Source organism: Tiliqua scincoides, chromosome 8, assembly GCF_035046505.1.
Source record: "Tiliqua scincoides isolate rTilSci1 chromosome 8, rTilSci1.hap2, whole genome shotgun sequence".
NCBI lineage: Eukaryota > Metazoa > Chordata > Lepidosauria > Squamata > Scincidae > Tiliqua > Tiliqua scincoides.
Window position 1 is genome coordinate 16241734 of NC_089828.1, and position 23847 is coordinate 16265580.

At 48.3% G+C, this 23847-nt stretch overlaps 2 protein-coding genes across 3 annotated transcripts; one reads left to right on the forward strand and one right to left on the reverse strand.

The window, feature by feature from the left end:
* The first annotated feature begins 1958 nt into the window (after positions 1-1958).
* Positions 1959-12239, forward strand: PPIB (peptidylprolyl isomerase B). Its single transcript, XM_066634888.1, has 5 exons — positions 1959-2289; positions 6157-6270; positions 7769-7862; positions 10084-10268; positions 11835-12239. Exons 1-5 carry the CDS (start codon positions 2113-2115, stop codon positions 11955-11957), a joined length of 693 nt encoding a protein of 230 aa, XP_066490985.1. The 5' UTR covers positions 1959-2112; the 3' UTR covers positions 11958-12239.
* Positions 12240-12572: 333 nt separating this feature from the next.
* Positions 12573-23094, reverse strand: SNX22 (sorting nexin 22). 2 transcript variants are annotated; one of them, XM_066636093.1, is made up of 7 exons: positions 22999-23094; positions 18339-18422; positions 16640-16744; positions 16445-16533; positions 15576-15608; positions 14417-14490; positions 12573-13608 (listed from the first exon to the last, which is right to left on the reverse strand). In XM_066636093.1, the coding sequence occupies exons 1-7, from the start codon at positions 23074-23076 to the stop codon at positions 13451-13453; spliced, it is 621 nt and encodes a 206-aa protein (XP_066492190.1). In that variant the 5' UTR covers positions 23077-23094; the 3' UTR covers positions 12573-13450. The 2 variants fall into 2 exon arrangements, with proteins under 2 accessions (XP_066492190.1, XP_066492191.1); XM_066636094.1 differs by lacking the exon at positions 18339-18422.
* Positions 23095-23847: the final 753 nt, after the last annotated feature.

The window sequence follows — 23847 nt, forward strand, 5'->3', positions numbered from 1 at the left end:
ACACATTGCTGGCACATTGCTGGAAAACAGGATTCAAAGGACTGAAACCAGAACTGTATTATTCTTGGAACTGGAGTTAAGCTTAAGAATTTGTTGCATCACTACAGCTAGTTATTCCAATGTCTACTGAAGTTTTCACGCAGACTTTGAACCGCCATCCCTTTTGGTAGTGGAATTTTAATGTGCTCTCTGAGCTTCAACTTATTTAGGAGAGTGTCCTGAGACTCCAAATTACATAATCAAACTTAATTTACAGTTGGTATAGATAAGGAACAGTGCAATTCTAAGCTGACTTCTCCAGAAATAAACCCCTTGAGTTCAACTGGACTTACCCCAAGTCACATGTAGATAGCCTAAATATGTGGGAAGGGGGTGGTATCGAATGTATGCATCATATTTAGTACTTGAGGGCCACCCTCTGGTCTGGTCTGGTTTTATAGCCTGGGCTGGAGACAGTGTCAACTCACACACATCTACTATGACACAAAGAAGGCACCCCACAATCCGGTGCTGATGCAAGCTGCTGGCTGCATGGATAATCAAGCCAGCCAGCACTGTCTTGGTAGGTTTGGCAAAGATTTCCTTCAGCTTTGAGAGAACTGTTGCCAGTCTGTGAAGCCAATACTGCAGTGAACTTCTGCCTCAGCACAATGTAGCCTTGTGTTCCGAAGCCTGACGTAATTGCAGACATTGTGTTTCAATGATACTGGCTTCAGCTATAAAGGTTTCCCTACTGCAGCCTTCCTAGTAGGAACATGTTGCACAACTTTTTTCGTTTCACACAGGATACCTCTAGTACAGCATTTCTCCACATTTGTTCCCTGCTGTACCACTTCACATCATCCACCTACTGGAAGTACCACCAGAAGTAACTGGCAATAATGTCATCACCAGTTGTTTCCAAATTGGGCAGCCAGGTGCAACATGACTGGTAAGAGGCTCAGGGCAGATGGCAGGGCTTTTTCAAGCATGTGAAAAGCAGTCACTAGAGCTCTGCCGGTCGAGCCTCCTCCTGCTTTTTATTTTTTATTCAGTTTTTATTTTCAGTTTTTAACTTTGCCTGAGGTTTTAGTTTTAGGGCCCAATCCTATCCAACTTTTCAGCTCTGTTGCAACTGCAATGCAGCCCCAAGGTAAAGGAACAAATGTTCCCATAGCTTGAGGAGGTCTCTGTAACTACAGGATGCAGTGCATGCCCCATTGGCATGGCTGTACCGGCACTGGAAAACTGGATAGGAGCGGGCCCTTAGTTCTTAACTTTTAAGAACAAGGTTAGGAATAGGGCCTTCTCTGTGGTGGCGCCCCGTTTATAGAATTTCCTTCCCCTGGAATTAAGAACAGCTCCCTCTCTGGAGACCTTTCAGCAAGGCCTCAAGACCTTTATGAAAGCTTTTTTAACTGACACTGGGGCTGGTGCTTTTTAATGCTTTTTAAAAATGTCTTATTTTAATTGTGATCCTGGGTGTTTTAACTTTTCTTAATATATATTGTTTTATGCTGATTTTGTTAGCCATCTTGAGTCCTGTTTGCTGTGGGAGAAAGGCGGCATAAAACTCCTATAAATAAACTTTTGAGTCTAGTTTAGACCACAGTTCTAATCCCCCCAAAAACTTTTATAGTCTTCCTACTGCTGTTTGTCATATTGCATTGGTGGTCTTGCTGCCATGCAGTGAGCATGTGGGGATCCCACGAGTACCACCAGACACCATCCCAACTACCACAGGTGCTATGAGTACAACTGGTTGAGAAACACTGCTCTGGTAGCCTACAGTGTTAAGGAAGAAGTGCTTTGCCCGCTGGGTAGTGTAGTCCCGTCTGGAGTACCGCCCCCTCTTTCTCACGCCTTTGTCATTTGGTCCAATCAGCGCGCCGCTCCCTTCCGCCGTGCCCGCTTCTGATTGGCTAAGCCGGCCTCCCCATACAAGCCTGGAAACGTGGCATTCCTTTGTCGCAGGAGGCTCGCCTGCCTGCCTAAGCTCTCAACTGCCCTCCCCCGCGGCCGCCTGGAGATGGAACGTGCCAATCCGTGCGGCTGAGGAACTCGCTCCGCCCGGCTGTGGGCTGTACCATTGGTGACGGAAAAGGGGGGGAGTGGTATTAAGACAAGGGGTGGATGCTGGCGGCGCGGCGGTCTCTGTGGCCGGGCTGGCGTTGCTGGAGCTGCGAGCGCAGGAAGATGAAACTGCTGGCGGCTGCGGCCCTGCTGGGGCTAGGCGGGTCTCTCCTGCTGCTGCTCTTCCCGGCTGCCCACGCTGAGGAGCGCAAGAAGGGCCCCAAGGTCACTGCCAAGGTGAGCCAAGAGGGGAGGGGGCAGGAAGGCAGCCCCAGGGGCCTCCCCCACACCCCCGTGCCCAGCCCCAGGGCCCCTTCCATGTCCAGCCCCAGGAGACCTCCCCTACATCCCCATGCCCAGTGCAGGAGACCCCCCCATGCTTAGCCCTAGGTGGCCCCCCATGCCCAGCTCCAGGAGACACCCCACACACACATTACTCGTGCCTAACCCCAGGAGATTCCCATGCCCAGCCGCAGGAGACCCTCCCAAACCCCACACGCCCAGCCCCAGAAGATCCTAATGCCAAACCCCAGTCCCTCGCCTGCAGCAGGCCCTGGTACCCCACCCCTGGCACCCTCTGGCAATCCAGGCTCCTGCTCTACAGCCACAGGGAAGCTGCCTTATCAGGCAGTGGATCCACCTGATTCCTTTATTACCCATCCCCCCACTGGCTGGGAGCTGTTCTTTGGGGTGCCAGCACGGGGCCCAGGAGAGGGGGGTACAGGGGGTGATTTGTACCTGGGCCCAGGGTCCAAAACAGGGTGCCCAGATGTCATAGGACACACCCAAAAAAAGTTTTCTTGACCCAGTGTGTCATTAGTCAGTGGAACTCGTTGCCACGGGATGTGGTGATGGCATGTGGCCTGGATGCCTTTAAAAGGCGACTGGGCAGATTTCTGGAAGAAAAGCGCATCACAGGTTACAAGCCATGGTGGGTACGTGCAACCTCCTGGTTTAGAAGTAGTCTGTGGAACTCGTTGCCACAGGATGTGGTGATGGCATCTGGCCTACATGTCTTTAAAAGGGAATTGGTCAGATTTATGGAGGAAAAATCCATCACAGGTTACAAGCCATGATGGATATGTGCAACCTCCTGGTTTTAGAAATAGGCTATCTCAGAATGCCAGGTGCAAGGGACGGCACCAGGTTGCAGGTCTCTTGTTGTCTTGTGTGCTCCCTGAGGCATCTGGTGGGCCACTGTGAGATGCAAGAAGCTGGACTAGATGGTCCTTTGGCCTGGTCCAGCGGGGCTCTTTTTATGTTCTTATGTTCATAACTGCAAAAGAGGACAAGGCCTTTCAAGAAAAATGTAGGATATGGCAAAACAGAAGTTAGAAACACTCACGTATGTGGATTTCATGTGGTTAATTTAAACACTGTATTACTTGTTATTAAATTTAAAACTATATTACATATAATTTATTAAAGTCTTTTAAATATAGCAAAATCATTGCTGAACATTAGTATCAAAATATGCTAACTTTCGTATGCCTTTTTCCTCCTGAATTTGACACTGTGTTAAGGAGTGTCATGTATGCATTCCCTGATGCGGCGCATATGGCTTGCAGCACCAGCAGCAGCCATGTGCCCATGGTAGTGCCCCCAGCATCCCACATGGGCAGCAAGTCTGGGTAAGATTGGAAAATGTAAGATCTTAGGAAATTTATGGGCCCCTGCTTTTGGGTCCTGGACCTCCTTTTTGGCCCTGGGCGCAGGTACAAATTACCCCCTTTACCCACCTCTCATGGACCCTGCCAGGTAGGAGCCTTTTTTTCAACCCTACTTGAAGATGCTGCCAAGGACTGCACTGAGGATCTCTTGGCATGCACAGCATGTGCTCATCTCAGCCCCACCCTCTATACAGAGATTTGATACACCCTCTATACAGATGACACTGTTTTATACCTAGTCAGACTATTCATCTATCTAGTTCTCAGTATTGTCTGCACTGATTGAAGCTCCCCTTTTAGGCAGGCCTAGGCCTGAGCCTTACCTGGAGGTGCTGTGGATTCAATTGGGGAGCCTTCTGTATGCAAAGTATATGCTCCACTGTTGAGTCACAGCCCCTCCCATACAGACCTTCTGCAGAATTTGAACCCAGCACTTCTTGCATCTGAAGTGAGAGTCCTACCCCTTAGATTTGCAAAAACTTGCACCTGAGTTTTAAAGCCAGGAGGCTGCATAAGGAGTCTGGCTAGGCATAGGAATGCATGAAGCAGCCCTGTACTGAGTCAGACCATTGCCTCGTCTAACCTAACCTAACCTAGTCCATATTCTGACAACGTTTAGAGGGGCAGTTGTGGCACTTGAAAGATTTATTTACATTCTGTTATCAATCTGTTCATCTTCAATGTGCCACAAGCTTCTTTGCTGCTGCTGTTGCTGCTGGAGATCTTTTGAGCGTAAGGTGCTATGAACCTAACCTGGGAGTCTTGGCATAGCAAGTATGCTCTGTCATTGAGCATTGCCTCACTCAGACTCTTTGGTGGGGATATTGCCTAATCTGACTGGCAGTGTCAAAAGTAGCGCTTTTTCCCAGTCCTGCTAATGGAGAGCTCTTCTTTTATTTTATTTGAATTAGAGATGTGGAAGATTGCAGCCATGTGCAAAATATGTATTCCTCTGTGGCCTCCACTTTATTCCTTCCCCCTGAGTACATGGACTGGTCTGTAGGTTGAACCCAGGACAACTTGAGTGCACAGTGAGGATCATTATCCCAGTGCTTTTTAACCAGTGGGATGAGTACCATTGATGATATTTCACCAGAGGGCAGGTGGTACAGGTGGGTCCCTATATCTGTGGTTTCAATTGTCTGCTGTTAGGGGGGTACCCATTAACATTATTTAAATGCTTACTAAGCCAAAATGTTTTTGTTTTACAGGGTCGCTATAAGCATGCAAGTTTATGGCAACGTGCAGGCTCCTCCTGTTAACTTCTGCTTCCTGTTAACCTAGATCTAGTCTTTTCAAGCATTCAGACTGCCAGGAGGCAGCCTGCACATTACTGTAAGTTTGTATGCTTATAGTGACCCCATAAAGCAAGAACATTTTCACTTGGTAAGCATTTAAATGGGGCGCCATGGGGAGGTGTTTTCCCCTTATCTTGCAGGGGAGGAGTCCCTGAAATGTATCCCCCTTAGAAAAGGTGTGTGCCTGTTTTTGTAAATTATTCTAGATGGTTGAAGATGGTTGAGGTAGAAATAAGGTGCAGCAGCCCAGACTTGCCCTTCAGAAGAGACATAGGTTGGGGAGGAAGATGGTTGTGTTCAGGAGGCAGCAGGAACTGCTTAAGTCTCTCCCTTGTTGGCAGGAAAGATGGTGCGGTGAGGTGCTCAGCATCATGCACAGCAGCCATAGACCTAGGTCAGCATGCCTGAACTCCCCTGATAGGTAGAGCCTTTCTGTGGTAGCTCTCAAGGCAGCCTGGCCCTGCATGCATCTGTGCACCCTGGTACCACCATCACCACTGTAGAATGGGCAGAGCTGCAAGCTTGTGGCATAAGCTGCATGCCCTCTTGCTTCTTCTCTTCAGACCAGTCCTCTTCCCCCTCCCTTGTTGTGCTTCTTGCAATACACATGTTCAGTTTCCTTTTTATCTGATTATCCAAATCAAATTGAATAGACAAGTCTGCCTGTGGTCTCTTTATCTCAGTATTGTCCACAATGACTGGCAGAAGCTGTTTAGGCTTCCAAACAGGAGTTTTTCCCTGTTTGGAGGCAGGGATTGAACCTGAGACTTTCTACAGCCCCAGTGCTATGTAATATAGGCACATAGGCTGTCTGCACACAGTCATACCAGGTTCTTTGTTTTCTCCCTATTCCAATTTGTGCTTCTAGGCAGGAATCAGTTTGCTGTATTTCTATATCCATGATGGTACCCCCTGCGTTGAAAATAGGGTGAACTGCAGATTGATGCAGTTTCACAGCTGCAGTCCTGTGCGTGCTCATGGCCAAGTCTCACTGCACACAGTGTAGCTCCCCAGGGCAGAACTGATTGGTCTCTCATCCCAAGTAGTCCTGGAGTTTGGTTCAGGCCAGGACTTGGGAGCACTGCCATTAATACAAGCAGTCGCTTTTGTGATGCAGCCTCTGTTTCACTTTCCAGGTGTATTTTGATCTGAGGATTGGGGACGAAGATGTGGGGAGAGTCGTCTTTGGCCTTTTTGGAAAGACTGTTCCAAAGACTGTGGAGAACTTTGTGGCTTTGTCCACAGGAGAGGTGAGTTGGATGTCAGAACCAAGACCAGGGCTGTTCTGGCTGATCGTGTGGGTTGGGAGGAGAGGACACTGTAGAGAATGGTTGCATAGAGTGTTCTTCAACCTTGGGGTCGGGACGTCATTGGGGTCACAAAGCCTCAGTTGTGGGGTCATGGCAGCTTACAGGCATAGAAAAAACCATTGGACTACAACACCACCAGGTAAAGGGGGAGGCATCTGGTGTAACCCTTCAGGTACCAGGAGATTGCATCTCAGTCCTGCTCAGGTTCTTAGCAGTGCTAAAATAGCTTTCACTAGTGCCAGGCTTCATCATAACTTTTTCTGCTCTCTGCAATAGGAATATTTGGTTACAGTGAACAGTGCTGGGAGGGCATTATGGGGGCAGGAATTGGGCATGGATGGGGGCAGGAATTGAGAGGGTCCCAGGAGGGGGTGGGTGGGATCAACAGTGGGTCCCAAGTTGCATACTTTTATTTATTTATTTGGGTTGTAGTATGAAAAAGGTTGAAGATCACTGACATCTCTTTTACTGAGTTGCCCCATTGATATGAGTATTGTCTCCACTGGCTGATGGAAGCTTTCCAGAGCCTCAGACAAGAATCTTTCTTTGTCTTGCCTGAAGATGCCAATAGGAGTATTGTCTCCACTGGCTGATGGAAGCTTTCCAGAGCCTCAGACAAGAATCTTTCTTTGTCTTGCCTGAAGATGCCAGTGATTGAGCCTGGGACAGTCTGTATACAGGTGTTCTGCTAAAGTACAGCCAATCCCTGTTTTACTGGAATATGCTGATGAATGCGCTCCAGAGGGGGACGGCCCAGGCTCCACCAACTTGTATGCACTATACAAAGAATTTTCATCCTCATCCCAACAGAATAAGGTGCTCTAATGTAGAGCAGCTTGTTGGGCCCTTTCGGTTGCAGGAACTACAAGGATTGTTGGGCTTCACTGTGGCTGATTTCCATTAGGAGGTTCACAGTCCTCTTTCAGTCACTTTCTTGTAATGTGTTGCTGGACCATCAGCACTCCCATGAGACTGATTGGCAAAAAATTGCCACAGTCTTGTCTGAACATGTAAAGCTGCCTTACACGTAAAGCTGCCTAACCCTGGCCCATTGGTCTGTTGTCAACACTGACTGGTGGTGGCTCTTCAGGGTCTTTCCCAGCACTGTCTGGAGATGCCAGGGATTGAACCTGGGATCTCCTGCATGCAAAGCAGGTGCTCAGTCACTGAGCTATGGCCCCAACCCCTCTGCATTGCAGAAATGAAGTGTCTCATCCTAGTGCCTTCTCCTGCAAGCTTGCATCTCTTCCCCTCACGTGCACTACAGATGGAGAAACGTTGGATCAAATATTTGATCCCCTGAAGCGCACTGGCTCTGGATTGGTTGGAACAAGATTAACTCAAGCCATGCATGAAGCAGAGGAGCAAGGGGGTGTATTCAGTGGGTCTGTATTCAGTGGGTCCTGGGAACTTCACTCTAAACCTTCTTCATTCTCAGAAAGGGTTTGGATACAAGGGCAGCAAGTTTCACCGTGTGATAAAGGACTTCATGATCCAGGGAGGAGACTTCACCCGGGGAGATGGAACAGGAGGTGAGACACCCAGGACTGGAGGGCTGTTAACTGTTTTGTTCCTGATTTCTGACGAGAGCCTCTGAACTGGGCAAGACTCGCTTATGCAGTTGGCATATGTGGCTGTCGCAGGGTGGCTGTTACTATGCTGGTGATTTCCAGCATGTCTGCTTTCGCGAGTAACAGGCAAACAAAATCCAGGGGTGCAGCTAGTTCTGTTGATTTCAAGAGGATTTTGGGATTGGGCCTTTCTTCCTTTGGTCTTAAATGGCTGCAGTTGGCACCATAGAGCCAAGGCTATTAAGGTTTTCCAGACTTTCACTACAATAGTGAAACAGATCCCTGAAAATGTAACTTATCCTTATGTTGGATATGTTTGCTTGTTTTGTGAGAATATTATTTTTTTCATTGCACCTTCATCCAACACAAAGATCCCCAAATTTTGAGCTGCCAGGGTCATATGACTTGTGCAGTAGGCTGGAGTAGATCATTCTTAGAAAATTTATACATGCTATATACAACATTAAGAACTTTCACAATAGGAAAATAGTATTTGCAGCTGTAAGCCTGCTTGCTGGGTCTCCCTCTCTGCCAGCTGGGCTCTTGGCAAGAGCACCCCAGCCCAGTGGTCTTTTCATCCCCCGGAAGAAAAGTGTGTGGAGGGGAGAGAGGAATGAGCGGATGTTGACACACTTGTAATTATCATGCCTCTGGGTTCAGCGGGCTCGTTGAAATGTGGCCCATGGGCCTTGGTTTTAGAACTCCTGTTCTAAAAGTCCTGTGTAAGCTACAGATATTAAAGTTAAATCACTGAAATGCTAAAAGAGACTCAATCAGCAACCAGCAATAATGTCAGAAACAGAAGTTAAACTTGCAGTCTGGTAATACCTTTATTGAGGCCAACCAACATGTCACAATATCCTGTGCGGTGAGCTCTCTGAAAGTCATCATCAGATTAGATATTAAGCTAAGCTAGGCTAAGCAGAATGGGGAGGGAAGGACATAAAGTTGGACATCATCCATTAGCCCCCACAGTCTTCAGTTTATAATACCCTTAAGATGGAATGGGCAGGAGGTCTGGTCTAGAGGGTAGAGCCTCCGTCTGCCTGAAGATAACATCCACAAGGTCGCCAGTTCGAGGCCACCGGCACCGTGCGACCTTGGAGCAGCTGACAAGCTGAAGCCGACCTGTTCCATCTGCTCTGAGCGTGGGAGGATGGAGGCCAGAATGTGAAGCCAGATCGGAATGAAACACCTTGAATGTAGTCGTTCTTGAAAGAAAGAACCTTCTTTGAAACTGTAAAAATCCCTATTTAATAAGGAATTTAATAAAGCCTGCCTATGTAAACCGCCTGGAATAAAGTCTTGAATAAAGACCAAGAAAGGCGGTATATAAATACCTGTTGTTGTTGTTGTTGTTATTATTATTATGTTCCGCAGACCAAATTTGATTAACCTCACTAAGGTGCCAGCAACTGATACATCCAGAAACAAGAGGCAATAAGGGTTGACTCATTTGTGTGGACACTATCTAGCAGTTATCTACAGAATTTTTTCAACACGCCATCTTGCGTGTTATGAACTGTGCCTGGCATCTTTTCTTCTCTTCCCCCCCCCCCCCAGTGCTTTGCTTAATACCCTGTCTGATGAAGAGTTTTGGACAACTCAAGAGCTTATTGCTCAGAACTTTGCACCATTCTGGTTGGTTGGTGATAATGAAGATATTGCTAGACTCTAGCTTTTGGATCTTTCGTAACAGACCAGCATAGCTGTTATAACTCACTGGTGCTATTTTGTATTGCCACCCTCTATGCCTTAGGAGGTTGGGGGATGGGTGAGTGTTCTGAGTAGGGCCTGAGAAGAGGATCTTAGTGGTCAGGCAGCTTCTTAGGGCATTGGAACCTAAGAAACATCTGCTGAATCAGGCCCAGAGCCCATCCAGTTTAGCGTCCTGTTTCCCACATAACCGAACAGTTGCCACTGAGAAGCCCATATGCAGGAGAGAAACGCATGCTTCTCTCCCACCGTTGTTCCCCTGGAGCTGGTATTCAAAGGCACACTGCTGCTGAATCTGGAGGTAGCACTTAGCCCTCATGTTTCATAGCCATTGATAGATCTGTCCTCCACAGAGGCACTTGTTCTAGACAGTATTAAGCTACTGCCAGCACCTTGACCAAGTCCATTTCTTGCAGCTATGGGGGAACCCAGTGATAAAACCTTCCGCCTCTTCTCTTGTTGCCAGGTAAGAGCATCTATGGTGACCGTTTCCCCGATGAGAACTTCAAGTTGAAGCACTACGGGCCCGGCTGGGTGAGCATGGCTAATGCTGGCAAGGACACTAATGGCTCTCAGTTCTTTATTACCACTGTCAAGACTTCATGGCTGGACGGCAAGCATGTTGTGTTTGGCAAAATCCTGGAAGGCATGGTAAGTCAGGTTGTATCTTGGGCCCTCATCTGTTTTGCGTACTTACAGCCAACTCAGGAAACTGAGTGCCTCTCAGATTGGAAGCAAGATAGGGCTACCCCAAAATAAGTAGTTTTGTCTGCACACCTGGGAGACTCCTTAGTTACACAGAAGTTGTGAAAGCTTGAGTAGCATCATGGCTAAGAGATTGAGCTGTAAATCAGGGCTTCCCTGGTTGGGATTTTTGCCTTTGCCATGAACTCAGCTGGTAGCCTTAAGCAAGCCACTCCCTCTGAGCCTTAGTCCCCCAGCAGCAATATGGGCATAATACTACTTGCTTACTTGAGAATTAACAGCCCCTTGGTGTGGTAGGGATTGCATCAAGATAATACCTGTGAGGCACTTTGCACACCTGGAAAGTGCTATACAGATGCCAAGTGAGGAGAAGGGGGAAAACCCAGAAGGAGACTGGCAAGAGCTGACCTGCTTGTTGGCTTCTCAGAACCACAAAAACTTAAGTATTGGTTGGGGCAGGGGAGGGAACAGAAAGTGGGTGGTTGAATTGGCTACTTGAAATTTACTTATAGCATAGTTTTTTGGGGGTGGCCATTTAAGAGTTGGGAAGATGCAATGCTTTATTATAGCAGTCTTTAAACTGAGACTGCTGGGCACTGGGAAAGTCGTCTTCCCCGTTGCGAACAGCACTTACCGTTCTCCTCTTCTCTGCCGCCGATCTCTCCCCAAGCTGTGCCCCAGCCCAGAAATCCGAGTGCAGTGGCTGCCGGGGTGACAGAACCCGGAAGCAGCAGGCCAGAGCACTGTTTGGGGAAGTTTGGCAGAGGGGAAAGGAGACTCCCCCGCAGAACGCTAAGTGCCATTTACATGTGGGAGGGACTAGACAGGGCTCTGGATCCGGTCTGCAGGCTGGAGTTTGGAGAGCCCTGCTTTACTGCAAGTTCTGCTCGCAGCTGGCCTTGACATGAAGCAGATGGTGTAGCTTGCAGCAGGAGTGGCAGACACAGGGTGACCTCACTCTGAGTCTGGCACCACCTCCCGCCAGCCTGCCACAGGGCGATCACATTGCTCTGCATCCCTACTCTTTCCTTAAGTGCAATTCCTGTTTTGTTTAAGGAACCATGCGAGGAAGGAGCAGAGTGGGTAGGGGATCACCACTGCCCATGAACAAGAAAAATCCATGTGGGCAGCAGTGATTTTTCTGTATCCACTCCCCTTGCTCTTCTTGCATGGGCCCTTTAAGTAAAACAAGATGTGCAGGATACTCTAGGAGCTCCCAGCATGCCCTGGACTTTTTGTAGAAAAGGAGTGTGCAGGACAGAGCAAGGCGAGTAGGTAAGGGGCTGGATTTTTCCTGGAGTCTGGGGGGGACGACGACGACGACGACACCTGTGCAGCAGTGGGAGGGTTGTGTTAGGTCATCCCTGGTCCCACTTATTAGCTTCTCATGCACACAGAGCAGTTGAGTAGCTGCAGCCTGGCTTGGAAGCTGGTAACCATTATGAAATGGGTTGTATGGTCGCTTCTGGGGGAGGCTGGGTGCTAAGCAGAGCTGCCTCTGTCTGTTTCTAGGATGTAGTGAGGAAGGTGGAGAACACGAAGACAGACAGTCGAGACAAACCCCTGAAAGATGTCATCATTGCTGACTGTGGCACCATCGAGGTGGAGAAACCATTTGCCATTGCCAAAGAATAAGATGTGGCTGCTGAAGGGCCAGGACCTGAGTCTGGCTGCAAAGGGCTGGAGGCCCACACTCTCACAGAGGCCTCGTATCATCACCGCCATTGTCCATCCTTACTGCAGGTGCACTGCTGCTGCTTCCCCAGCCTTCCTGTGCCTGCTGGGGGCTTTATCCCTGTAACAGCATTCCATCAGCCCCTGGGGGCAGCACAGCCTTGGGTGGTTTAGGGAAAAGGTCTCGTTCTTTTTTTGTAAGAAAGCACATGGACCAGTAAATGCGACCATTGTGTTTTTGTAGTATCGTCTGACTTGTCTTTTTCTACAGCTGGGCTTTTGGCCATGAGCTCTCACCCTTTAGGACAAGTATAGATAGGGAAGGGGCTCTAGCTTTGCATGGGGAAGATCCAAACTCCAATCCCTGACCTGGGAATAGGGCTGCAAAAGACCTCTGCCATAAAACCTTGCCGAGCTGCCACCAGGGGGTGTAAAACACTGCAAGCTAGTCTAGTTGTGAAGAGTAGTTGTCTACGTGGACATAAGGCAGCTTCCTGTATCCAAACCCCCACCTGGTAGCTTAGAGGCAGAAGGTGGGGTCAAACATACACAGATGTTACCACACTGCAGTGTTTTATTACATAGCTTTTTTTGGTTAAAGCAGGATCTTTTCTACCATATTGAGAAAAGTGCTACAGGGTGCAAAATTTCATGGGCTAAAGAGCTGGAGAGGCAAACTGAGGAGACACTATCCTGATAACAGTGTTGCAGAAAAGCACATCCTCACCTGTGGTCTACAGGGGGATCATGTTCACATCTAAAGGTTTTAACGGATGTGTTAGTATATTTGCATACAGGGTTTGCAACTCTATAGCAGCTGCCTGTGAAAGCTTCTCAATGTGCACTATGCACAGGGCATTCCATGCACACGGACTGCACCATGGCATTGCACAGGGCTAACGTTAAAGGAGCAACACGTTGCACAAAAGTATTTAGATGTTAAATTGCAGTCAGTGCTAAAATGGCACTGTAGCTCTAGGCCCACCACCCTTGTGCCAAGACACTGCCTCCACTCAGCTGTTTCCCGACACTGAGGTATCTCCTTGAAGTTCTCACCCAAAAGGGCTGTTCTGTGAGAACCCCTTTCAACTGCTTTACTGCATAGTTTGGCCAAGACCCGTACACTGTGGGCCACACCTATGATTACCAGTGCCAGTTTCAACCCTGGTAATGTGGCCTGCTGTCCAGGACAGCTTTACGGAATGGGCCTCTAACTGAAAAGGCAAGTGTGAGCATGAACAGAACTGTGCTCAGGCAGCACTGGGTCCTCCCTATCAAAGCCATCTGGTGCATTTTCTACTCTTTGCCTGTAGCTAGGCAAATCCTCTGGGTGAAGTGGCAAGGCAGCCTCCATAGCAGACAAGCTGTCTCCCTTTCACTCTTTCTATTCTAAGGCACAGGAACCACAGGTTGCTTTTCTAAGGTAGGTGGGCTGGATCCAGCTCAGCTGCTCTCTAGGCAGGTAATGACAGAGAAGTAAAGTCAGCAGTGGGCAAAGTCCTTTGCAGCCCCAAGCTGGACCCTGCTAAGATCTTGGACTCCAGGCAGAAGACAGTCTCAGGAGCATAGAGGCCCTGCAGCACACCAGCAAGGATCATGTCAGGAAGTAAATCTGTGAATGGGAAAGGAGGAAGTTAATGTGGGTAATCCTTTTACTGGCATGAAAGCCGCCTTGTGTTTCCCTTGCAGCCTAGAAAGCAAAGCAACCCTTCCATGCCCAAACCTACTACTACTTCTACTTCGATAAACCTTTATTGGCATATTGGGAGTCCACAAACAATAGCAATATAGCACCCATGCCCAAACCTAGGACAAAGGAGGCTGCTTGCACCCTCACAAGTCTGACCAGCTCTGAAATTAGCTTGTACAATTAAGCTAGTGTCCATTCCAACAGATGCATTCTAGCCTAGTACCACAGCTAGACACATCTTAATCCAGCAAAAGTTTCTCCATGGCATAGGGGTAGTACTCAAGAGGTACAAACATCTCTACACAAGTAGCTTGTTCCTCACCCATGCCCCCCGCTGCCAAGCCAAACTGCTTATAAAAAAAGGTTTCAATCCTAAGCCTGCTTACTTGACAGTTATCAAATTATCAACAGTATTTATATACTGTTTTTCAACAAAAAGTTCATAAAGCAGTTTACAGAGAAAATCAAATAACTAATGCCCAACAGGGCTCACAATCTAAACAAGTGCTGAAGAACACCAGTAGACAGTCACTAGAAAAGACATTGCTGCGGTGAGGAGGGCCAGTTACTCTCTCCCTTCTAAATAAAAGAGGAGCAACCCAGGCTTTCAGAAGTGTTGAAAGAAAATGCAGAGTGGACAATCCCCGCTTCTGACCCCTTACTAGCCAACAGGGCCTTGACATCTCTCATTCATATACCCCTTCTTGGAAGTGGCTTTTCCAGGCCTTACCTGTGGAAGAGGGGAGCATAAATGGATCACTGTGGAAACTTATGACTGGCCGGTGGGAGAGAAGACAGCTGGGGCTGCAAGGAGATAAGGAAGCCCCCATCTTTGTTAGAAATGGCCCAGGGACCTGTTCAATTTCACTGTTAGTGACTACCTGCCACCATCATCCCTTGCCCCAAACCACGATACAGCCACTCCTATAGAAATCCAGAATGGTGTAAAAACTTAGTGTAAGACTAGGTCCGGGTTCAAATAATTACTCAGCCGTGACATTCACTGAATGTTTTGGGGCCAATAACTATTGGTCAATTAGCCTACTTCACAGGGCTTTGTGAGGACAAAAATGCAGGATTGCACTTGTGAAGTAGGCTAGCTGATGACCACACAGGATTCCTGAAAGGGAAGGACAGAAATGCAAAAAAATAGAAGATGCTCAGCTAGTGGAATCATTTTCCCTCTCCATTCTGCATCATGGATGTGTTCAGGGTTTTGACTCGCAGTCCCTTAATGTCACCAATTTGGAAAAAAAAGAATACACCAAGTGTGGTGCAGTCATTGGAGTGCCAGACAGATGAGATGAGGCATGGGTAGAGGTGTTTGAAAACAGTGTTATTTGTTCTACTGAGAAGTTATCCCATTGGATTCAGTAGACTTCAATCCTGTCTTACTAGAACAGACACTTTTAGGCATGGGTTCAAATTCCCCGGAAGTGAACCTTGGTGGGTGACTTTGGGCCAATAGCTCAGCCTAACGGGCTTGGCCTTGCAGGGTTGCTATGAGCAAATGGAGTAACTGCACCTATATGCAGTGCTCTTTTGCTCCATGGAGAAACAGCTAGCTAGAAATGCAAAGAACAGATTGCTGTCTAAAGGCCCTAAGAGAGCTTGCTGTACTCTTGAGAATTAGATGCTGCAACAACACCAAGCTGTTTGTGAGAGAGAGAGAGAAAGGATAGGCATTTGGGACACTGGCCAACCATAGGGAATAAAGCAGCCCCTTTCAGGATATTCCTATCCTAGCAGTAGGGAATGCCCCTTCTCCAGAATCACAGTATCCACTGCTGGATGACCACGTCTATCCCATCTGGAGTCATGGTCTAGTCCCGCCTCCTGCTCGACTCTCACCCACTCCCAGCAGAAAAACAAAACAAGAGTGAACTTGCCTGGTGTCCTGTGAAGAACAGTCACTCCAAGAACTGCAAAGAAGAACACAAGGTGAGCCAGAAGACTTTGTCAGAGGTTCAGAAACACACAGGCCCCTAACAGAAGGAGCTCCTCTGTGCTCCTGGAGAGGACAGGGTGTGGCTCTGGATATGCTGGAGCCCAGGTAGGTTATCCATAAGGTCTCATCATGAGCAGAGGTATTTGTTTCCAGTAAGATAGGTTTACAGCCTAAATCTTACTGAACGAAATGGGCTTACTTCTGAGTAAAATAATACCATTTTCATACACCTCCAGCCATGAGCCCTGGGGGCAGAATGGGCAATGTCCAATCCTGACAGAAGGCAAACAGCCACACCTGCTATATCTATACATCTCAGACCATCGTTAGCAGCCAGAAAAGACAGTCATAAACTCCTAACGGTATACTTTTGTGATGGATTTTAATCGTTAGCCACAAGTCTCAACTGAGAAGTGAGCAGTGGGCCCCAGAGCATGGCTGCAGTAGAAATCCTTCAGGGTCCTGAATCTATTACCTATAAATGTCCTACCAAGGAGCTCAAGGCAGCATCCACCTCTGCTCTTTGTTCTGCCTCCTGAAGGTGGCACTAGCAAAACACACACACTGGAAGGACTTGGGTTAGCACCTTGGGCCACCCTCCTCTTTTCTAATCCAAGAAGCAGGAGAAGGAGTGGTGGAGGCAGCAACTGGCACATCCCTGGGTTGGGGAGGGGCTGTACTCAGGCACCAAGAATTCTTGGATCAGCTCTATCCCCAACAGAGCCAGAAGTTACAGGAAATGCCTGACAAGAGGGAAGCATATTGCTCCCCTTCCTTCTCTGAGAAATTTCCACTCAGTGGGGTACTCACTTGCTGTCCTTGGGGTCCTGCTGGAACTGCCAGAGCTTCAAGAAGTCCAGGAGTTCCTTGGGAAGCTCTCTGTTGTACAGCAAAATGCCCTGCAGCACACACAACAACCAGACCCTGTGAGTACTCCCAGGTGGATTCTGTGGAGGCAGGCAGGACCTTTTCAACTCACTGTCAGCAGCTGGCCTTGCCACCTACCTGCAGGTAAGCTTCTAGGCCCTGCCGCCGCTGCTCCAGCACCTTTGACATCCAGTTGGGCACCCGCTTGGGAGGGAATTCAGGAACTTTGCATCTCTTCTTGATCTAGGAAACAGCAAAGAAGTCTCCCCTACTAGAGAGTTACCAACAGGAGCACCAGGATCCTCCAGGGATCTTGCAGTTTTAGCTAAAGTCCCTCAGTCAAGACAACCAGGACCCTATCTTCACCCCTCTTCACCCCTTTGCCCAAAAATCTGACATGGAAGTCAAGGAGGGACTGGTTCAGACAATTGAGCAAACCATAGCTTTGGTTGTGAACCTGGCTTTAAAGCTTCTGAACTCACATAATCCCTCTGCCCCTCTCACCCCACTTCCTGGAGCTGTAGTTTCAATGTGGTTTACAAATCACAATTCAGCCAGGATGTGTATAAGATGCTGAACCTCCATTTCACATCCTGGTCTGTGGTGTGTCAGCCACAGTGAGACAACAGATCTGGGTTTTGACAAACTGCAAAGTTGTGGTTTAAAACAGAAACACAATTGTGACCGGAGCTCCACTACAGAGTTCAGCAGGTAGGTAAGGGAAGAACATAGATCTGGGTACTTTTAAGTCCATGAACAGGTGAACAAACAGCTCGAATCTGAGCGATAGACTTCTGTATGTCCCTCCATTATTTCACTCCTCATGTCCCTCCACATTATTATGTGTCAATATCTAGATTGCAATCCCCTTGGGGCAGGGGCTCATTCTCAGTTTGGTACCACCTACAAACAAACTGCAACACATAACTTTCAGCCTGCAGAACTCAGCCTTAGGTGGCTTTTGGGATTAGCCATTGTTGGAGGAAAGATCCGTCAATCGCTGTTAGCCATAATAGCAAAATGAACCCTTTATGTTTTAAAAGCAGTATAACACTGAATACCCGGAAGAGTATTGTCATCATGCTGTCCTGTGGAGCTTCCTAGAGGCGTCTGGCCACTGTGTGAAACCAAAGGCCAGCCCAGATGGATCTTTGTCCAATGGATCCAGCAGGATTCTTCCTATATTATGCACAGCTAATGCCTTCTCTTAACCCTACAAGGGCCATTTCATTGTCCCTGTCAGATGTGCAAAGCCAAAGATGCACCAAGCCAACAACAGGCTTATTGCTGCTCCACAGGCCCTGGGAAGAACATGGAGAGGCAGGTGAGAGGATAAGACAACCATATACAACCTATACAACCATGTGTTTGGGGGTGGGGGGGGAAGGAGAAAATGCAGTCATGTTCCATGTATGGTAGTGAGAGAAAGTACGTGTGCACAGAGATATCAACTCTGAACCTCTAGAGTTAGGGATAACCCAAGAGCTCCTGTCGCCTGGGCCAGTATGCCAAATGCTGCCTGCCCCTTCCTTGATGGTGCGCCAGCCTTTGTTCCTCCCGCTCCCTGAATTGGAAAAAGAAGAGATGGAGCAGAAGAGAACGATGGGATAGAGTGTTGGTACTCTAGCCTACCACTCCTCCTTAATCCACCTCTGCCTTTTCCACTCCAGAGAACAGAAGGAGCAGCCATGGAGGCCAATCTGATGCCTGAAGCAATGGCCTCAGCTGGCTTTATGTATGGGCCTGCCCTGATTAGAGCATGCACAGCCAGGTCACAATTTTTAGCTCCATTCATCCAGCCACCCTCCCTCCCTCCCTTCCCATGCACACCCCTCACCCTTTTATGGAGGGCATGGAACTCGCTGTAGCGCTTCTCAACAGCATGCTTCCGCCCATTGCACAGGACCTCCACCTTGAACACCTGCAAAACCAGACACAGCCATGTCAGATTCACCACCCCAGACACCACCCCACCCAGGGCTGCTACCGCCAGACAAAATTGAGGCTGCATAGTGAGGCAGCTACCAGCCAGTGGGAAGATCATCTTCCTTTCTAACCTAAAATGCACTGCAGCTGGGCCTCTATTTGAAGCAAATACAGCTTGACAAAAGCCTCTTTGAGACCAAACTTTGGCTCTGCTCCTCCAAGTGCCAAGCTGGGGGTGGGGGAGCACTAAATAAACTCTGCTCTGCACAAGAAGCAGCCAAAAGGGGCCCTCTGCTGCAGCCTGAGGAGTGCTTGCAGCTGGCTAATGTGCTGTGGGAGACACTGCACACAGCCAACCTACTACGCTTGCCTAGATGTCTTTCCCAGAGGTTTTACGCTCTGAAGTTTTGCAAACTTAGGAAGCTGCCCCACACAGAACCAGATCATTGGTCCAACTAGCCCAGTATTGGTAGCACTGACACTCTGGGGCTTCAGATAAAAGTCTTTTCCAGCCCTACCTGGAGATGCCAGGGATTCAATCTAGATTTGTATGCAAAGCATGTGCTCGACTGCTGAGCCACAATTCTTCCTCATAAACACAGCATAGGGGCTGCATATGCTTACACACCTCCATTTTTCATGCATTAAGAAAAGAAAATCAAATTCTGCTTCTTGGCTAGAATCCAAGCAGTGGGCCCAGGTCCAGTTTATCCAGCTGAAGCCACTTGTTCATGAACCTACCCAATGCTCAGTGCTGCCCCAAAAGCTTATGTCCACATGCCAACCCCTCTTCTGCTGTGACCTTCCACCACCAAGCCAATTCAAACAGTGAGGCGGAAGTACTGGCATAGTCCTTGCAGGATTATAAAATCCCAGGATGCAAGCAAAAGAATCCCATTTGACTCTCCCCCAGGTCAAAAGCTCCCTATACACAAGAAGCCAGCATAGAAAGAAGGCAAGGGCCCCTTTCCTAAAACATTTCCACACCTAGATATAGCCATAGCAAGAAGGAACCTTATTTTAACTAGTGCTGCAGACACGTGACAAGAGGAAGTCCAAGTCATATGAATGAAATGCTTATTTTGCAGTACTGCCCACCATGGGAGTAGGGAAAGGGCAGGAGACAAGTTGATATGCAGTTTATGTAACCCACTGAAGTCTGATTCTCTGCTCTTCTGCTTTGAGATTTCACCCACAGCTGCCCATAAGTCTTCAACCTTACCATTGCCACCACAAGGGCTAAAAACTCACTTTTAAAAACAAAATAGATTCTCAAGGTATGAAACATTGTGCCACATATAAAATGTTACCCGTCACCCTCTCAAGTACAGCTTTTCCTTACTGGAGAAAGCAACACAAGCCCTTCTTGACGGAAGCACAGAACTACTGCCACCACTCCCAGCTTAGTTAAACAGAAGAATGTGTCACCTTCCAGGTGACAGGTAAGAAATCCAGGGGACTCTGCATTCAAGCAATTGTACAGTTTGCCATTAGCTTTTGATAGCGATACTTCACTCCAAATATGCTTCCCTCAATCAAGTGAGGCTGGCGGCCGTTTCACAGTTGTCTCTATTTTACCAAAATGATCCCAGTTCATGCTCCTAGCATTGCCTGGTTGTACACACTGGCATCGGCCTACCAGACAGCTGATGCTCACACTCTGCTAAATGCACAACTCAGCTTTTGCATGCAGAAGGTCCTAGATTCTGTTCCCAGCATCACCAATTAAAGGGTTTTTGGATATCAGGACATTACCTTCGAGAGCTGCTGTTGGGGAGAACAGATAGGAAAAGGCAAGATAAGCCAGTAGTTCAAATCTGTATAATTGAGCTTCATTTGTTTATAGGTTTAACAAACCCATAGAAACCCAAATACAGGAGCATCCAGAGACAGCTCACCTGCAAGCACTTTGCTCTGTTTTTTAAAGTCATGCCATTAATGTAGGTAGAACTGCCCCTACTTGGAAAAAAAACTTCATTCCAATAGGGACTCTGTGTGTGAGTGTGAGAGAGAGAGAAAAATTGTGATACTAGCAGCAGGAAAGAAGGTGAATGCTCTAGTCTTCCTTCTTCCCATCAACTGCAGCTAACTCAACTGGCAACTGAAAGGGGTTCCACCTAGAAAAGTGATTTGGGGATACATCACTGAACAGACAGGAAACCATGACCACAGTGCTATCCAGATCAACATATACGTAATTGGAAAGTTTCCAAGATGGGGAAACATGGAGACTTTGAACTTCAAAAAACTAGGGGCACTTCTCAAAAATGAGGGGATTAGTTAAAATGAAATTGAAAGGAAGAATCAAGGGGGTTCCAGAGCGCACAGAGCTTATACCACAATCATGGAAGCTCAACAAGAATGTATAGAGCAGCGATTTTCAACCTTTTTCATCTCATGGCACACTGACAAGGCACTAAAATTGTCAAGGCACACCATCAGGTTTTTGACAATGACAAGGCACACCATGCTGCCAGTGGGGGGCTCACATCCCCCATGGGCCCTACTATGACCTTCCCCCAAATTCCTGTGGCACAGCTGTGGACCACTCGTGACACACCAGTGTGCCATGGCACAGTGGTTGAAAATGGATGGTATAGAGCCAAGCAGGAAAGGCACCCTCAAGTCCAGGAGGAGGTCAGCACGGTGACTAGTGGAGTCAAGGATGCTATAAAAGACAAGGCATCTTCCTTCAGAAAATGAAAGCTTTGCCCAAGTGAGGAGATCAAAGAGGAACAGAAACTAGGTGGGAAAAACGTGCACTGACAATAAGGGATGTGGAATTCAATGCCACAAGATGTGGCGATGGTCACTAACTTGGGTGGCTTTGAAAAGGGGCTGGACAAATTCATGGAGAACAAGTCTAGTCATGATGGCCATGCACTACCTGCAGGTTCACTGGCTGTGTACTTCTGGATACCAGCTGCAGGGAAGTAACAGTGACAGGGGGTGTGCCTCTCCCTCCTTCTTATGGGCTTCCCAGAGTCAGCTGGTGGGCAACTGTTGGAAACTGGATGTTGGATGAGATGGGCCTTTGGCCTAATCTAGCAGGGCATTTCTCACAGTCACCATTAGTATATGTACAGATCAGAGATACAAGTCAGTAGGAAGGTAAGAAGCTTCAGAGCTCAAGGCTCCCAAGAACCTGCCTCCCAGCTATGGCTGGATCCAGTATAGTACTGGTGAATTTTGAACTGCAGGAAGCAGTAATGACACACACCCCCAGTCACATCCCTAGAGTCATGTTCTGTAGGACTTACTCCTAGGTAAATTTGCCTAGGATTGTAGTCTTAATGTAACAGGAGCTACATGCTGTCTCTCAGGCAGCCCATGGAAAAAAAAATTACCTAGACACTAACAGTTGTCCTTAGGCAAATTTCCCAGTTTGTCTCCTGATCAGCCTGGCGCTCCATCTCAGCACAGGTCAATGGAAAAGCGTTTCAAAGACAGCACCTGAACACCACTGCTGATGACATCACTGATCCCGAGTAGGAGCTCGGCTCCCCTTCGACTATGCCCCTTGCTGTGTCACTCTGGACAAGCACTAACATCCCCAGTTTGTAGCTACTGGAGGGTGGGCAAGTAAAACAGCACAGCAGGAACAGAGCAAAGTCTGAGATACACTGCTCAGCTTCAGAATGCATTCACAAGCAGTCATCACACTGTAACACTGGACACAGTCTTGGGCAGCAGAATCCCAACACAACTGTTAGCTTCCCTGGAATAAGTTTTACAATCAAGTTAGAACAGTGGTTCCCTAACGATGGGTCAGGACCCTCTGGTGGGTCATGACCCGACTTTGGTGGGTTGCCAAAGGGTGATGGAAATCAGATGACTAATTGCCTCCAGCCCTGAGCTATTCAAAAATCAGATACTGTAGCTGCTAATTACCCTGCAAAGAGCTCAGTTCCTGCAGTTTGCAAGCATGTATAAATACAGGGTGAAAAATGTTTGAAGGTCTTCTCCCTAGTTATTTATAGATCTCCTTTTTTAAGAGTCTGGTAAACCAAGATGGGTCCTTATCGGGTGTCATTTTAAAAAGTGGGTCTGGGGGCTGCAAAGTTTGGGAACCACTTGGGTTAGAAGACCACTCACCTTGAACAAGAGGAAGGGGATGTTGTGATACCTTAACCCAGTGTGATGAAAGCGTTGTTAAGAGATGACTTACCTGCTCTCTCCTGTTTTGTAGATGCACCTCCCAAAATTTTAGAGGACGCTTGCGGGGTGGGTGGGAGAGAAATAGACTCAAGCTGCAATCCTATTCACACTTTCCTGGGAGTTAGCTCCACTGACTATAATGGGACTTACTTCCGAGTAGACAGGCATAGGCTTGGACTCCTTGCTGAGCTTCTCCCTCACCCAGGAACCTCCTTCTTTCTGGGCATCGCTGATAAGACCCTTCCCTGCGCCGCCTGCCTTTGCAAAGTCATCCCCACTTACAAGCCCTGCGGCGCGGCAGACCCTGGAGGGGCCCGGCCCTGGGCACGGGCACCCCTCCAGGAGGACACCAGCTGTCGGCGCCGCTCAGACCAGGCAGCCGCCGCTCCAGGGCAGCCCCTCCAAGCGCTCACCGTGCGCGCCTTCTCCAGGCTCCGGTCGAGCTCGGGCGCCTGCAGCCCCACCGACGGCACAGCCACCTCCAGCCGCATCCCTCCCGGCTCCAGCTCGACTCCAGCAGCCCGAAGGGTTTTTATCCATCGCCGGGCCAGGCTGCTCCTCCCAGCTCCGCCCTGCCGGCTGGAGACACTCCAGGCATGCCCCAAACAGGACGAGCCGGGGCGGGGCGCAGGGAGGCTGGGCTGCGCGGATTGGGGGACGCAGGGGCAGTCATTGCACGCTTCATTCTGTGCGTGGAAGGTCTAGACCAGTGTTGCTCAAACTGTGGGTCGTGAGCCAATTCCAGGTGGGTCCCCATTCATTTCAATTTTTTTTTTAAATATGCTAGACTTGATGCTACCATGATATGTGCGTTAGGGGACATGCTACAGATCTGTACTTTTAACAGGCTACTATGTCTATGCTTTTAACAATGATAGTCAATGGGGCTTACTCCTGGGTAAGTGTCAGCAAAACTGCAGCCTAGCATGGATAAAACTCTTCCTGCTTGATGATGTCACTTGCGGTCATGACATTACTTCCAGTGGGTCCTGACAGATTCTCATTCTAAAAAGTGGATCCCAGTGCTAAGAGTTTGGGAACAAGTTTGGGTCTAGATATTGTTTACTTCCAAGTAAACAAGTGTGCTTGTGGGCAACATAGGGCCATGCAGCTGACTGGCCCTTCAAAATAGACTCCAGAATAAAGCAACAGCTTACTTACAGAAGCAACCCTAAAAGGTTTAGAAGCACTGAGCTCAATCCTGCACTCCTGCTTTCTCTCTCCCCCCACTAATTTCTTACTCTGCCACAAATCTGCCACAA